Source organism: Lentinula edodes, assembly GCF_021015755.1.
Source record: "Lentinula edodes strain Le(Bin) 0899 ss11 chromosome Unknown C8R40scaffold_15, whole genome shotgun sequence".
NCBI lineage: Eukaryota > Fungi > Basidiomycota > Agaricomycetes > Agaricales > Omphalotaceae > Lentinula > Lentinula edodes.
In genome coordinates, this window is record NW_025764321.1 from 543482 (window position 1) to 557843 (window position 14362).

The 14362-nt window shown below is 46.8% G+C and overlaps 7 protein-coding genes across 7 annotated transcripts; 4 read left to right on the top strand and 3 right to left on the bottom strand.

Annotated features, from left to right (window-relative positions):
* Positions 1-37: 37 nt before the first annotated feature.
* On the top strand, positions 38-2089 carry C8R40DRAFT_1044166 (Alpha/Beta hydrolase protein; the record flags this gene model as incomplete). Its single annotated transcript, XM_046224216.1, has 12 exons — positions 38-231; positions 289-374; positions 427-453; positions 509-550; positions 606-705; positions 760-913; positions 966-1090; positions 1141-1234; positions 1288-1405; positions 1462-1487; positions 1553-1970; positions 2016-2089. The coding sequence occupies 12 exons, from the start codon at positions 38-40 to the stop codon at positions 2087-2089; spliced, it is 1458 nt and encodes a 485-aa protein (XP_046087017.1).
* An 842-nt stretch (positions 2090-2931) lies between these two features.
* Positions 2932-4621, top strand: C8R40DRAFT_1187428 (ferritin-like domain-containing protein; the record flags this gene model as incomplete). Its single annotated transcript, XM_046233016.1, has 5 exons — positions 2932-3040; positions 3092-3258; positions 3320-3659; positions 3719-3816; positions 3869-4621. The coding sequence occupies 5 exons, from the start codon at positions 2932-2934 to the stop codon at positions 4382-4384; spliced, it is 1230 nt and encodes a 409-aa protein (XP_046087018.1). The 3' UTR covers positions 4385-4621.
* A 236-nt stretch (positions 4622-4857) lies between these two features.
* C8R40DRAFT_1170055 (uncharacterized protein) lies at positions 4858-6432 on the bottom strand (the record flags this gene model as incomplete). The annotated part of the gene is made up of 5 exons (XM_046231474.1): positions 4858-5780; positions 5839-5917; positions 5967-6050; positions 6103-6212; positions 6267-6432. The coding sequence occupies 5 exons, from the start codon at positions 6430-6432 to the stop codon at positions 4858-4860; spliced, it is 1362 nt and encodes a 453-aa protein (XP_046087019.1).
* Positions 6433-6535: 103 nt separating this feature from the next.
* On the bottom strand, positions 6536-8221 carry C8R40DRAFT_168970 (ribosomal RNA assembly protein mis3). Its single transcript, XM_046234236.1, has 7 exons — positions 8201-8221; positions 8125-8149; positions 7875-8062; positions 7560-7820; positions 7366-7506; positions 6980-7309; positions 6536-6928 (listed from the first exon to the last, which is right to left on the bottom strand). The coding sequence occupies exons 3-7, from the start codon at positions 7998-8000 to the stop codon at positions 6722-6724; spliced, it is 1065 nt and encodes a 354-aa protein (XP_046087020.1). The 5' UTR covers positions 8001-8062; positions 8125-8149; positions 8201-8221; the 3' UTR covers positions 6536-6721.
* A 108-nt stretch (positions 8222-8329) lies between these two features.
* C8R40DRAFT_1043687 (glycosyltransferase family 8 protein) lies at positions 8330-10192 on the bottom strand (the record flags this gene model as incomplete). The annotated part of the gene is made up of 2 exons (XM_046224184.1): positions 8330-9869; positions 9981-10192. 2 exons carry the CDS (start codon positions 10190-10192, stop codon positions 8330-8332), a joined length of 1752 nt encoding a protein of 583 aa, XP_046087021.1.
* A 180-nt stretch (positions 10193-10372) lies between these two features.
* On the top strand, positions 10373-11271 carry C8R40DRAFT_168882 (uncharacterized protein). The gene is made up of 2 exons (XM_046234235.1): positions 10373-10585; positions 10647-11271. The coding sequence occupies exons 1-2, from the start codon at positions 10549-10551 to the stop codon at positions 11087-11089; spliced, it is 480 nt and encodes a 159-aa protein (XP_046087022.1). The 5' UTR covers positions 10373-10548; the 3' UTR covers positions 11090-11271.
* C8R40DRAFT_1043863 (glycosyltransferase family 2 protein) lies at positions 11208-14344 on the top strand (the record flags this gene model as incomplete). The annotated part of the gene is made up of 2 exons (XM_046224195.1): positions 11208-11270; positions 11327-14344. 2 exons carry the CDS (start codon positions 11208-11210, stop codon positions 14342-14344), a joined length of 3081 nt encoding a protein of 1026 aa, XP_046087023.1.
* Positions 14345-14362: the final 18 nt, after the last annotated feature.

The window sequence follows — 14362 nt, forward strand, 5'->3', positions numbered from 1 at the left end:
AATCCTACCTATGTTTGTAATGGGGAACAATCCACAAATGTTTTTGAAAACTGATTCTCATGAACTCCGTCCCGAAATCAACTCTTCAACCTCAAGCTCTAATGAGATCAATTTGCAGAGGCTCGATATTTCTGCCCTCAATCTAGATTCCTATGCGATCCTACAGCATGTTCAGTTTCCGAACCATCGAATTCGTATCAAGAAGACTGTGTTTTGTGACCCTACCGTGAAGTGAGCCCTCGAATAATTTGTATCGTGCCAAATCTCTGGAACATTTCTCGTGCGCAGTGTCTACACTGGATACTTAGACGTTGATGCGGGTGCCAAGCACCTTTTCTTCTATTTTTTCGAAAGCAGAGGTGATCCTGCGAGAGGTGAATGTTTATCTTCGTCTATTTGGCGGAATCCTTTACACGTTTACGTTAGACGATGTTATGATGTGGATCAATGGCGGTGAGTATGATTCGTCTCCTGTCTGTCCTAAACATATCACATGTGCAATTCGAAGGACCTGGTTGCTCATCCTCGACGGGACTCTTAATGGAACTAGGTAAGTAGTAGACGCGAATCTTCAACGCTGATTGCTGCTACTGATGTCTATCTAGGACCTTGCAGTATTGACATGAACTCGACGTCGAGTAATGGCACCCTTTGGAATCCTTACTCCTGGAACCAGGCGGTCAATATTTTCTTCTTGGACCAACCGTTAGCCAATCACAGCTCATCGCTGAAAACCAACTGAATTTGACTAACTTGCAGTGTCGGAGTCGGTTTCTCATACGCTGACTACGGGAAAACCATACAAACCACCGAAGAGGCCGCAAAAAATGTCCATGCTTTCATCACCATTTTTTTTGAAACTTTCACCCAGTTCAGTGGAAGACCATTACATCTCTCAGGAGAATCGTATGGGGTTAGTTGCCGTTTCTAGCTTATGACGGACTCAGAAGTTAATAGTTAATCAGGGAAGATATCTTCCTGTCTTTGCTAGTGAAATATATGATCAGAACATCATTGCAAGACAAGAAGGGAGGACAGAGTTGAATTTACAGAGTGTCATTATTGGCAATGGCAACACCGGTATCTCAACGTAGGTCATTCCCTGTGTAAAGGGGAAAAACTTGCTGATCCTTACTGCAGCCTGTATCGTGGCCGATACGAGATAGAATGTGGTACAGCGGCTTTGGAAACGCCAGTACAATCCATAAGCAAATGCGTTAGAATGAAGACGGCAGTCCGTCATTTTTGCATTGCCAATTTTAGTACTCTTACCGTTGCTTCACCTAGCTTCCTCGATGCCAGCAGCGCACGCGACATAGCTGCCTGGATCAGTTTGACCTGATTGACTGTCGTGCAGCAATCAATTTCTGTGATAGTGAGATATCTGCAGGAATGTGGGCCAGTGGTAAGCATGCCACATAATCTTTAGATTTTCCTCCTAGTGCCCGTGACTCCGATCAGGTCGCAACGTGTATGATATCTCTAAAGTGTGTTTATAATCTCCCTCCTAGCTGATACATACATTATGCCACATTTTGACGCTGATGGATAGATGTGCGTTGGGGACAGCTTATGCTACGATGAAATTACTGCTATCAAAGAGTACCTGGATATGCCCAAAACTCGGGAATTACTAGGTGTTGAAACGACTAATAATTTCACCTCTTGTTCTCCAGATGTAGGTGCTGATTTCGGGATACATATGGATAAATATAACACCCCGACCCAATTTCACGTGGCCGGGCTCTTGGACAGAGGTGTTCGTATCCTGATCTATGCTGGAACCTATGATTGGCAGTGTAATTGGATATCCAACAAGATGTGGGTTGATGCATTGGAATGGAGTGGGTCCGATGAGTATAGCAGAACGCAATGGAGAGATTGGGCTGTTCAAGGGCGGGTAGCAGGAGAAGTGAAGGCTACTCCGTTGCTGACGTTCGCCACTGTAAGAGGAGCGGGACATATGGAAAGTTTTTTTTTTGTTTTTGACCCTGTGCGCATTTATTGACTTGCAGTGCAGGTCCCGCACGATAAACCAGAAGAGTCCCTTGTGATGATAAAGAAGTGGTTAAGACACCAAAGTCTATAATTCTGTAGTCTCCCGAAAGCGGATCCTAAAACCTCTTGACACTTTGGGTGGAGGGTATTGCATTTACTGGAGTGAGTAAGTAATGTAAGTAAATCTACGTACAGTATACATACTTGAATCATCGTCCAACATGAACATTGATCTAGGTACTTAGTCTATCTTACATAGCAGGAGAGTATCCGATTCTCAGTCTGATCTTATAGTGTAAGGAGTGACCGTGCCAGCTTTGTTCTATTGGTCCTACCCGAGATAGAGGTAATGGTAACTGTTGGTGTCATCAAGTATAGTTCAATCACTTCTTCGGGTCGCTGCAACGGTCAAAAGCTGGGGCATCGGGTATCTCGGGTATGTTGCAGGTTGGTTACAGTCAAGCAAGTGTAACGAACGGTATGTATAGCGAAGGCCTAAAAATCAAAGATATTCTACAACTGCATTGCACAGATTCTCGAGGGATTTAAATACAGGCCAGCCAGCCATACCATCAGGTCCATTCCACCTTCAAAAATTGGCACAGCGTCCCCATGGTAATATCCATTACCTATTTGCCGAATCAATCACTCCAGATTTCGGGTTTTCTCAGGTTTTTTCCCATGTCTGGCTTATACAAAAAGGACACATCTGATCAAATACTAACACCCCTCTGGTTTCCCTCCTTCTTCTTCGTTCACCCCAGTGAGTAACAATTTTTTTCTCCTTGCACAATGCTAACTGGCAGTCGTTATTAGCTTCTTCTTTTGGCTGCCCGGTTGCACCCTCTTGGTCACAACTCTTCGTTCGGTTTTCCAACGCAATTCCATTCTTTTAAGCAGGCTTTCAGTTCGGCGGCAATTTATCGACTAAAAATGCTTTTCTCAACCACTTTCCTTGTAATGGCAGTGCCCCTCGCAGTTTATGCTGCTCCTCTCCGTACCACTAAACGTCAAGTTGCTGCTATTGATGTTACGGTTCTTCGTATGTCGTCTCTACTTCTTCGATCAATAAAGCTTGAGCCTTCGATCCTAGAATTCGCGAACACACTTGAACAACTAGAATCTCAATTCTATGCCGCTGGTCTGTCAAAGTTTCAAGACTCCGATTTCGCAGCTGCCGGGTTCACTGCAAGCAGCATCGCTATACAACAGATCACGAACATTCAATCTGATGAGGCCACTCATGCATCTATTCTCGAGGTATGTACATTATCAGACAATCAACATGGGTCATGTCCAATTAAATTTAACTTCATTACAGGAAGAATTAACCGCTCTTGGTCAAAATCCGAATTCGACTTGCAGTTTCAACTTTGACTCAGCACTTACCGACGTCACGACCATGGCTGCCACTGCTCGGGTCGTTGAGAACCTTGGTGTTATGGCCTACCTTGGTGCAGCTTCTCTCTTGACTGACCCGCAACTCTTGGAAGCTGCTGGATCAATTTTGACCGTGGAAGCCCGCCACCAAACAATTCTAAATGTTCTTTCCGGAACTGGCACTGCGATTCCGTCTGCTTTCGACCTTGCCTTAACGCCTAGCGAAGTCCTTGCTGTTGCTTCTCCCTTCTTCAGTGGAACCTGCGATCTTGGCATTCCTGGTTAGCAGATCGTTTCGACCTTGTGATAGTCTCTACTAAAATCGCATCATATTCTACAGCCAACCCAACGCTTACGGTAACCAACACTGGTTCCGTTGGACAGGGTACTTCCTTGACTTTTTCATCGACAGCCATCAATTCTTCTGTTGACACGAGCGTGAGTTGAACAAATCATTTCTTGAAAAATTTGACTCACCTTCCTGTTAAAGACATTGTTCTGTCAAATGATGCTCGGCGGTAACCCCTTCTCGATCTCTCTGCCTTACAATCAATGTGTCGTTCCCAGCACCGTCAATGGCCCTGTCGCGATCTACGTCACATCCGATGATAACCCCTTGCAGAGCAACGTCGTGAACCGGGCTAGTGCCAATAACATCCTTGCTGGGCCCACTGTTGCCTTTATTGACGCGCAGCCCGAGACTCTTGGCCAAATGGTTCGTTCAAGTGGTACTGGAACCGCTTCGGCCAGCAGTTCCACGCAAACCATTAGTCCTGATGTCGCTGCATCCATCGTTAGTGCGCAAGGGTCAGCTACCGCGGCTGGAGCCACTGCCACCGATAGCACCTCAGTCTCCGCTACTGACTCTTCAGCAGCAGCAGCTTCCACTGCCAACTCTGTAAATGACAGCTCTGATCCATCTGCCCCCTTCCGTGATGATTTCACCGGTCTCGCTCCTGGAAACGCCATCAATGTTATTGGATGGAGTAACATTCCTTCAAATTGAGCGCTTTTGACTCTTAGACTGGAGTCGGGGAACAGAGTTGACCTCATTATGTTTAGGATTGAGGCCAGAGGAGTTTTGTATCTCATGGACACTGTATGGACACTATTTCGATTTATTGCTTTGGAAGAGGAGGGGTGATTGATACGCCCTGTATACCACTTATTTTTTATGTCTGTTTTGTACTCGGGCGTACAGCGCTATCCTCGGGGTGCGTACATAGAAGGGTGGTGCGAATACTTCAGTACATGTATGTACAAAACAAACCATGTACTTCGTACTTCGTGAGGGTTTGGACACCACATAACACAGCATGCCGCCTTGCTTGAGGTTCATTTCTATCACATATTAAGAGGCAACAAAATTAGCCATGTGTGTATATGTCCTTTATCCGGATGCAGTGTTGTACAAATATGATTCCATATAACAGTTTGTCCACATTAGCAGACAATGACAGTTCCTTGTTAAACCAGCTCCTAGTCTTCATCACTGTCGTCGCTCGAAGAATACTCGTCTTCATCATCATCCGCACTGTCCCCTCCGGCAAACTGCTTCAGCGATATCGGCGGACCCATTGAAAGCACGGGCGACTCCTCAGGTGGAATGGCCATATCCAGAAAATTTTCCGGCTCCTGCTCATCGTCCTCCAGGTGATTATTTATTAATGTTTCAAGTTCATTGATATCGATTTCCTCTCCTCCGTCATCTTCTACCGTCATGGGCCCAGCAGCAACAGAGCTTGGAGCAGCAACTTCATCCCATTCTTCTTCCTCTGAGTCAGAACCCGCAGCAAGCGGCATGGGGGAAAGAGGTAACGGAGCAGCTGGTTGAGACCGAGAGGTTGACGAGGATGGCTTGGATTTGGGCTGGACGAGTTTGGAAAGAACGGGGATAGGCGGTGGTTGTACCACTGCATCTGCCATTCCAGGCAATTCGAGGCGAGAAGGTGATGGACCGCGTTTAGACTCCACAATAGGAGGAAGGACAGGTGCAGGGGAAGCTCGATTTCGTTTTGCAGAGCGCCCAAATTCCAGTGTCTCGTCCTCTGCATCTAAGAGAGTAGGCGTTACTCTCTTGCTTGCCTTTTTATATGTTGAATTCGGGGGTATAGAGGTGGATGTAGATGCTTTAGTCGTTGGCAGAACGAGAGAAGACGACGTCTCTTCCTGGACATGAGCTCTATGAGGTAAAGCCTTCTTCGGACGCTGAGTGGGAGAAATTTTGACTTGTACATTTAAGGGAATTTCTTCGTCATCGTCATCTAATTCCTTAGATTGATTCGAGAGCATAGAGCTTGAGAGAAAGTCTTCGATTTTCGCATTTGAGGCGTCTGCTGTCTGATGCGTACTGGTCGCTGGAGTTAAGGCTGGAGGAGAATTCACCTGGGCGGAAGGAGAGCCTGTTTATGGATGGTATCAGCGGAAGCAATACGATTTGTGCGGAGATGTCGGACGTACGAGAAGGCCGAGTAGATCCAGCCCGCTTCTCCGGTGGACCGAGTGCAATGGAGGATTCGAGTTTCTCGAGTGTGTATCCCTATTAAATATAATTAGTATAGTACGAGAACATAATGTGGAAAACATACCCCAGTTTCTTCATCATAAATGAGCACACAGATCCAATCCTTCGAAGCTACTTCATTTCCAGGAAATACATAAATTTCTCCAGGCTGCAAGTGGAGAGTTATTTGAGAGTGGATATAAAGTTGAGGAAAAGCGCACTTGAGAACTGGCATGTTCCACTGTTACTGAGCTAGTCGAATTGTCATTGGCGCGTCTGACTTCTAGGGAACCGGGTTTCGTAGAGTCGATCAATGAAGGCTTGAAGCCGTCTACAAGACACAAAGTTTATCGAGATATTATGAGCTGGTCGCAAAGCAGCTTACACCGCACAGAGTAAAACTCGCGTTCAGGTAAAATATTTCGTTTTGCAGGCTGCTGACCAGGTGTATTGTTCTTCCGTGCTCTCAGGGCTCGTCCAAGCGAGGAGCCAATATTCAACTGATGCCGACCGGCAGATGGCGTCCATGAGGTATTCGAGCTTGAAGGCATACGGAGAAGCTAGGAAGAGGTTAGAGGAAGGATGATGGAGGATGAAAGGCAAGAAGCGATGACGGTCATTTGGCTGGACAATGTAAATCTGTCCTTTTGTGGATAACGATCGAATTGCGCCGGTCCGGCAGTAACCCTTGAAAAACGTTTGTCCACTTCGCAACTCTTCTAAGTAAGCATTGTCCCTTGAATATGGGAACGACACGCAGTTCAACAAGGTACGTTAACTAATGGCAAGAGGTTGAGGCTGATACTCTTCTGTAAACATGGAGACAATCGAAAATCAGTCTCATTTCTCCTCCTCCTCCTCCACCTTGTGTTTCTTCTTCTTTGACTTCTTCGTACCAACCGCCTCTTGCTGATCCCTCGTCATCTCTGATCCCATATCCTTCCGCTTCCGCTTCCTCTTCTCTTCTACAGTCGGCGCAGCATCTTCTGCCGGTGCCACGAAAGCTTCCGCGCGCTCTGCACGACGTTTTTCCATACTTTCGGTTTGCTGAAACGATTGATAAATAGATGAGATATACAATGAGCCATTCAAACCTACTTTTTGTCTCCGTTGAGCACTCTCCTTCGCAATCTTCTCGTGTTTCTTGAGGAAATACTCTCCAGATTCGAGCTGGAGATCGACCTTTCTCGGAAGCTGCGCTGGAGGAAACGGCGTATACACTTTTTTCTTCGCTGCCACATCAGCTGAAGATTCTATCGGGAGGCCAGCAGCTGTCCGCGCAGCATTCTTTGCTTCGAGCCTCTCGTTCTTCTTTGCAGTCTTGTCGGATGTCTTGAGATGGTTCTTACGGAATTGAGGTAGGAAACGGTCCCAGGATTCTGTGGCGAGCTTTGGATCTTTTGCTAGTTCGCGCCGAATCATGAGCTCCTTAACAGTTTATCATGTTTAGTTGTACGATGTGAATCTCAACGATGAATAATTACTTTGATACGATAGATGGGATGTATATTCTTCATGCAATCGAGGACTATCCGTCGCACCTCCTTGAGCGATTTGTGTGGGCCCATGACGCTGACAGTGCTTCCTTGTACTAGCACGTAGCATTGTGTTAACAGCTCGATAGCCTGAAAGGTATCTTAAGAACGATGTCAAAGCCAAAAATAGTACACATACACACCTTCAATGTACTGCCGTCTGGTCCAATGATCCTCTGTCGTCTCTTCACAAACCGCTCCTTATTCCGGACCAAATTCCCGATTTTGATGATATCACACGATATATCGTCGTTCAAAATCTTCACGGCTTGTGTCACAGCAACACCACGGGAGAGGAGCTTGATGAGGTCCCGGGCCTTGAGGATGATGTAGGGGTCGTAGGTTTTTCGAGTAGTGCGAACTGACATGGAGCCATGAACGAGATCAAGGGTACATGCTACACCCTGGACGCCAAATTAAGTGTGCAGAATGAGTGTGATAAAGGTGCAATAGCATACGTGTGCTTCTAAAGCCCGAGTCACTGCACTCCAAACTTCACGCAGATACTTTTCACGATATTTCGGGAAAAGTGTCGCAAAAGATGATTCTTCAGCAAATGCACCGGCTTTGTTATCCGCGGGCATAAACGGGTCTATTTTCCACTATGCGTGGAGTCAGTAAAGGATGATTGGTCCAAAACTGAACCCTACACTAACAGGAGATGTAAATAAGTAGGCTATCCTTCCACACAAACGAAATTCAGCTCACTGGTCGATATCATCGGTATCCCATGCTGCATTGAAAAGTCAGCTTAATGCGTTACAAAAATGTCGTGCAGACTTGCGTTTATCTTTTCGGCGACTATTGTTCTTACTCACTACAACTTTTTCGTCGCTGGACATGGTGAAAAGAAGAGAGCTTTCGCGGCTCAATCGGGCCGGTAAGTAGGCGCTTTCAAAATAACGTCTTGGCTCTATATTGTATACTGACTGTCTTCAACCCTCTCTCTAAAGTCCCTGATCGCGTCACTGATCGCCTTATCCATCTCTGCGGTGGCCACATTTGCACTCTGACTCCTCGTATATCCCCATCTTGTTCGTTCTACAACTGCCCACCACTCAGCTTGAAATGGATGCCCAGGGGCACCCAGATACCCCCACGGCTTGGCGGTCGGTGGTTGAACATATAAGCTGAGCACTTCTTCTACAGAAGGATTTACTGGGCCAGTGAAATGTACGATTGCTGGATCCGGAGTGTCTATCGTGGGGTCGAGTAGTCGAAGCATGTCTCTTTCAGGAGATGGGTACCTTGCGTAAGTACCCAATCCCTGAGCATTCCATTTTAGACTCAGACGCTTCCATTGGCTCGCGTAGAAAGTGTTCAGTACGTCTTGATCACGAAATTTCGAGTCCTTCATCGACCGCCCAAGTTGCTTCAACTCTGCGCTCTTAGAACGCATCTTCGCCAAATCTACCAACATTACCCCGGCGTTGAAGTATGGCATTTTGACACCCATTTGATCATGTCCCATTGGATGTCCGACATCTGGAGCTGCTGCTATTGTCTGACCTTGCAAATCTGTTTGCCATAGCATCTCGATGCTGGTTCGAATCAAGGTGTCTGCATCTAGGTACAAAACACGCTCTATGGGGAGGACCTCTGCTAGATCAAGCTTTGCCCAAACTGGTCCTAATTCTTTCCCTAGACCCTCTGCATTGAGTGCAATAAACATCATTGTCACGTCGTTGGCTCGCAATGGATCAATTAACCGGAGGAATCGTTGTTTATTCTCTTCTGATAGTCCGCAATCAACAATGTAGATCGTGATTCTTCCTGTTGTGTTTTCGACTGTGCTGAGAATGACAACTGCTGCGCTCATGGCATACGCCGGGTCAACAACAAGAGCGACGTTGATCCCGTACCCGAATACCTTCTTTATCGCATCTCCCTCGTCTTCAGACAACCCTTCTTTGTCGACGAGGAAACCAATCCTCATCTCACTAGTCTTGCGTAGCACCACCTGGTAATGCTCTGGCTCTGTAAGCTTGACATACTCCCCTCGGTGGAGGTCCAAGAATGTGTCTATCCCTTTCTTTGGGTGGTGTTTGCTATCCTCAGGCTCCTTGTCCCAGTGATAGTCATCAAAGATGAATATTGCACCTTTGCGAGCGAGTCGCCAGGCTAGCTCGCCGTCGAGGAAGGTATCATCGGCTTCATGGGAGCCATCTATGTATATCCAATCAAACCCTACCTGCTCACTTCCAGAGACACCTTCGTATTCTGGAACGTTTGCATCACCAGCGTTGCCCAGTGATTCCTCTTTCAAAATCTCTTTTTCGAGGAGCTTCATAAGGGCCGGGACGCTGAACTGTGGCAGGACACGGAATGGCTTCCCAGTGAGCGAAAGGTTATGGTTGATTTTGCGGAAGCGCTCTCTCCCAGCTGACGTCCGGAATAAATCGAAATGGTCGATACAAACTATATCAGCCCCTACAAAGATAAAATGAAATGAACTGAGTGAACCAAGGTCTCGGGCAACTTTTTCACCTTCGAAGTCCATCTGATCATTCCTCTCTGAGCCAGCAATTCCAATGTCAGTTCCTTGGCCGCAAATATTCTGCAACAAGAATACCGCCGACCTTCCCTCCCAGGATCCGATTTCCAGAATCCGAGGGCGAGGCGAAGTAATAAACGAAAAGAGATTTCTCCAGTGTGGGATGTTGTGTGAGAACCAGTCCTGCGCATCGGTGAACTGAAATTGGTTTGCGCGGTTCGGGTCTACATTGAAAGGGATTGTAGAATCCAGTTTGGTACGGACAGGAAGATTAGCGGACATCATGGCTCGCTGTACAGAAAGCGTTGGGTGTAGCTAAATTGATGCTTGTCGATGGATCTCCAGACGGCTTGGCTTTTGTACATTTCTCATTCCCCTTCTCTTGATTATTGACGCTACAGTCACGGTCTGCAAATTCAAGATGCTGATTGATTTTGGAACATGGACCAAAACTCTGAAACTGCGGCTGCGCTACAGTTCTACCCGCGTCTAGTCCTTCAGATAACAACTCTTCTTCGCCTGCGCACGCAGTAGAGCTCCTGAACGAGCTGAAAACAACCCACGATAGCTTAGGCTTTGCTACGATATTTGGGTTTGACTCCCGATGTTGAGCAGTTTTCATTAATGGTTCGCTACGTATGCGGCTGGCAAGATTGCTGTTAAACTTTTGCCTTAGTATGTACTATCACGTATATCATTGGATCGCTTCTGACTATCTGTCCTCGATATTTACCAGACTGGTGCTGGTTCGAAGCCTTCTGGAAGCTCTTTCAAACCCATAACCCTTATCAGTCATTGGGGCAAACTGTGCATGGGCCATTCATTGTTGCTTTTGAACCTGTTCCAAAGATCCATTTCCAATTGCATTCACTCTCACTGTGCTTGCTCCATCAGAAATGCGAGAATGGCACTATATTCGGTACTTCACATCACCAGTGGGCGCCCTACGATGTAGAAGGGTGTATTGACGCCTCGTTCAACAGTATCATATTGCTCCTTTATCTCTGTTACTTTACTATTGTTGCAATAGGCTGCTTTCAGATGCTGCGATTCAGAAATATCTCTTACCACAGGGTCTGCACAGGTTCTAGCTCTCAGGGAGGTGATATAGCTATTACATTCCCCACAGAATCGAACAGTTGCTATCTTTGTTGGGCGTCAGAAGACTTGTGCTCCTGATACCCACGAAGTCTCTCGCCCTTTTCAAGGTGCGCCTCTGTGACACGTACACATATAAAGAGCCCACCGGTGGGTGTTCAAGGTTCGCTCAGTTCCGTAAATTGGTCATACTGGCACAATGTCTTCCAGCCTTGACAAGCCGTTAAAGCTCATCGTCATAACCGGAGGTCATGGTTTCATCGTAAGTGTTTGCAAAACTTACCAATGGTATTCACGCTCATCAATCAGTTTCTCTAGGGGTCCCATGTCGCCCGTCGACTTTATCAATTGAACGCGGGCAAAATACGCATCGTAGATATTTCGACAACGCCCGCTATAGACTCGGACGGCCCCATCTGCCATGAGTTCGTGTCTGGCGATATCTGCGACATTAATTTTTGCGATGAGGTTGTTCGAGGGGCTCATACAGTGATTCATTTTGCTGCCAACATGGGCGGAATGGGTACTATTCACGATGGGAATAGTTTTGCTATTTACCGCCAGAATTCTATGATGACGACAAATACTTTTCAAGCCTGTATCTCTGCAGGTGTAAAAAAGTTCTTCTACGCCTCTTCAGCGTGTGTTTATCACGAACTACTGCAAATCAGTTCCTCTGGCCAGGATGTTTCGCTCCGTGAGGATGATATTTTTCATTCTAATGAACCTCCAAGACCCCAAGGTTTATACGGTCTCGAAAAGCTGACTTCGGAATTCTTGATACAACAGCCTGTCCTGAATTTCGGGCTCGACATTCGCATCGCCAGGTTTCATAATATCTACGGACCAGGAGGGGCGTGGAACAATGGTCGCGAAAAGGCACCTGCTGCACTTTTGCGCAAAGCTCTAGTTTATCGGCCTACCATCAGCCCTGGCGTATCGGTAGAACCTTTCGAAATATGGGGTGATGGTTCTCAACGCCGTTCATTCCTGTATATTGATGACGCCGTCGAAGCTATCATCAAACTCCTTGAATCGAATCATTCAAAACCAATCAACATTGGGTCTGATTCTTCAATCTCTATTCAGGAATTAGCTCGACTCGCTTTGAGGATCGCCTCCATTGACCCCAAAAGTGTAGTCTTCAACCATGACATAACAAAACCTGTTGGTGTTGCGTCTCGGAATTCGAACAATGTCCTAGTGAATTCTGTTTTGGGATGGTCTCCAACTACCTCATTGGAGGACGGAATGAAACACACCGCGCAATGGATTGAGGGGAAGATGGGGAGGCTTCTGCTACAGGGACCTTCTACGTCGATCTCAATGCGAGAGCAGATGCAACAAAGCCAGCTGATACACCTATCTCCTGAAGCCACGATTGTCTTCGCCGTTCTCCTACCGATCACGTCTCGCGGCAGTGGTGATCCCGCCCAATGTCTTTCTCACTTGAGAAAGTTTGCGGAATCACTAAACCGGACAACCCGCCAGCGGGATACGTTCGGATTAGCAAAGACCAAATTTTGTGTTCGGATCTACCTTGCCATTGACGAAGACGACGAATTTCTCCTGAAGGGAGCCAGAGACGGCTTCAACGAAGCCGCAAAAGTTTTAATTAATGCAGGCTTTCTACGTACGAAAACGCTTCTGTGCAACCATCCCAGAGGGCACGTCTGCAAACTTTGGCGTGATCTTGCTAAAGCTGCTTGGGACGATAGCTGTGACTATTTTGTCCTTATGGGTGACGATGTTGTCTTGAAGGATCGAGGATGGATGGAAGACGTTCATGCCCAGTTCCAGCGGTTTTCCGAGGACCAAGCTGGTGTTCCTTTCGGTTTCGGATGCGTTTCATTCACAGATATCACCTTTCCTGGGATGCCTACATTCCCTGTTATACATCGTACCCATCTTGATATTTTCAATGGCGAGGTCATTCCGTCCGTTTTCATCAATCAGGACGGAGATCCATTCCTCTATCAACTCTATCGAAGGTGGGGTTGCTCGACAATGATTGAGAGCAGGATTTCAAACGAAGTTGGAGGAGAATTTGCCGCTCGCTACGAGAAGCAACATACGCAAGACTGGACATTCGAGATTCTGGATTCTGCCGTGTTCGCAATAGAATGTTGGTTGCAAGACCGGGCAGAAGGAAACAGTATTCTAATTCCACAGAAGCTCCTAACCTTGGACATCGTGATTCCGTGTTACAGAGTTGATTCCGAAATTATCGATAGGATTCTTCAACTGAAGACTTCAAAATTTTGCAGCACGATGTTCATCATCATTGTAGATGACCCCAATAATCCGAACATCGCTGTCCTCAATCAACGACATGGACATCGCCCTGATGTTCGAATCCGTGTCAACTCAGTCAATTCGGGTGCGTCTTATTCCCGTAACCGAGGTATGCAAGAGTCCGCTGCAGATTGGGTCCATTTCCTCGACGACGACATTGTTCCCTCCCCTGACTTACTCCTGGAAGCCGAAAGTATAATACGCCATAATCCAAACGCCGCAGGGTTCGTCGGAAACACATTCTTTCCTCCTGCAAACTCAATCTTCACTGCTGCTTTACACCTCTCAGGTGTCACCTACTTTTGGGACATCGCTGATAAAATTAGTACAGATGTCCCATGGGGCGTTACAGCAAACATTATCGCTCGCAGAAACGTTGCAGATGGGGTAAAGTTCGACTTGACGTTCCCGAAGACTGGCGGGGGTGAAGATATCGATTTTTGTAGGAAAAAGCGCGCGTATATGATCAGAGAAGGCGGGGAAGGATTTGTTGCTGCTCCAAAAGTGAAAGTGACGCACCCTTGGTGGAAGAATGGTGCGAGATCCTACTGGCGCTTCTATATGTGGTCGGTAGGAGACGGCGCACTGGTGAAGCTGTACCCGGAGCACTGTTATCGTGTCTGGGTGCCAAATAGCGCAGAGATGATGTTGTTGTGGGTTCTCGCTGGTTCGATGATGATGTGTCTTGGAGAATGGCCTCGTTTTGCGTTTCGCGGCTTGCTGAGCACCATCTTTGCCAGTGTTTTCCATGACTGCTACCGCCATCTCTACCGAGATGTTGAACGATGCCGGAAAATGGACACCAACGTTACTGGGATATTTTGGGTCATTGCGGTCATCGAAAGCTCGCTGATTCGAATGTTCAGCGAAATGGGTAGAGTCAAGGGGATGTTGACTAGAAAGGAGTTTCAATTGTTGGGAAAACGGTTCGATTGGTTCACTGGTCGCTGGGGAGATGGACCGTTGAAGGAAGAAACGATGAATGGGAGACAACGTATTTTCTTGACGATCGTCATATTGCTCATTGAGCACTTTATTTGAAAACCTCATTGGCATCTC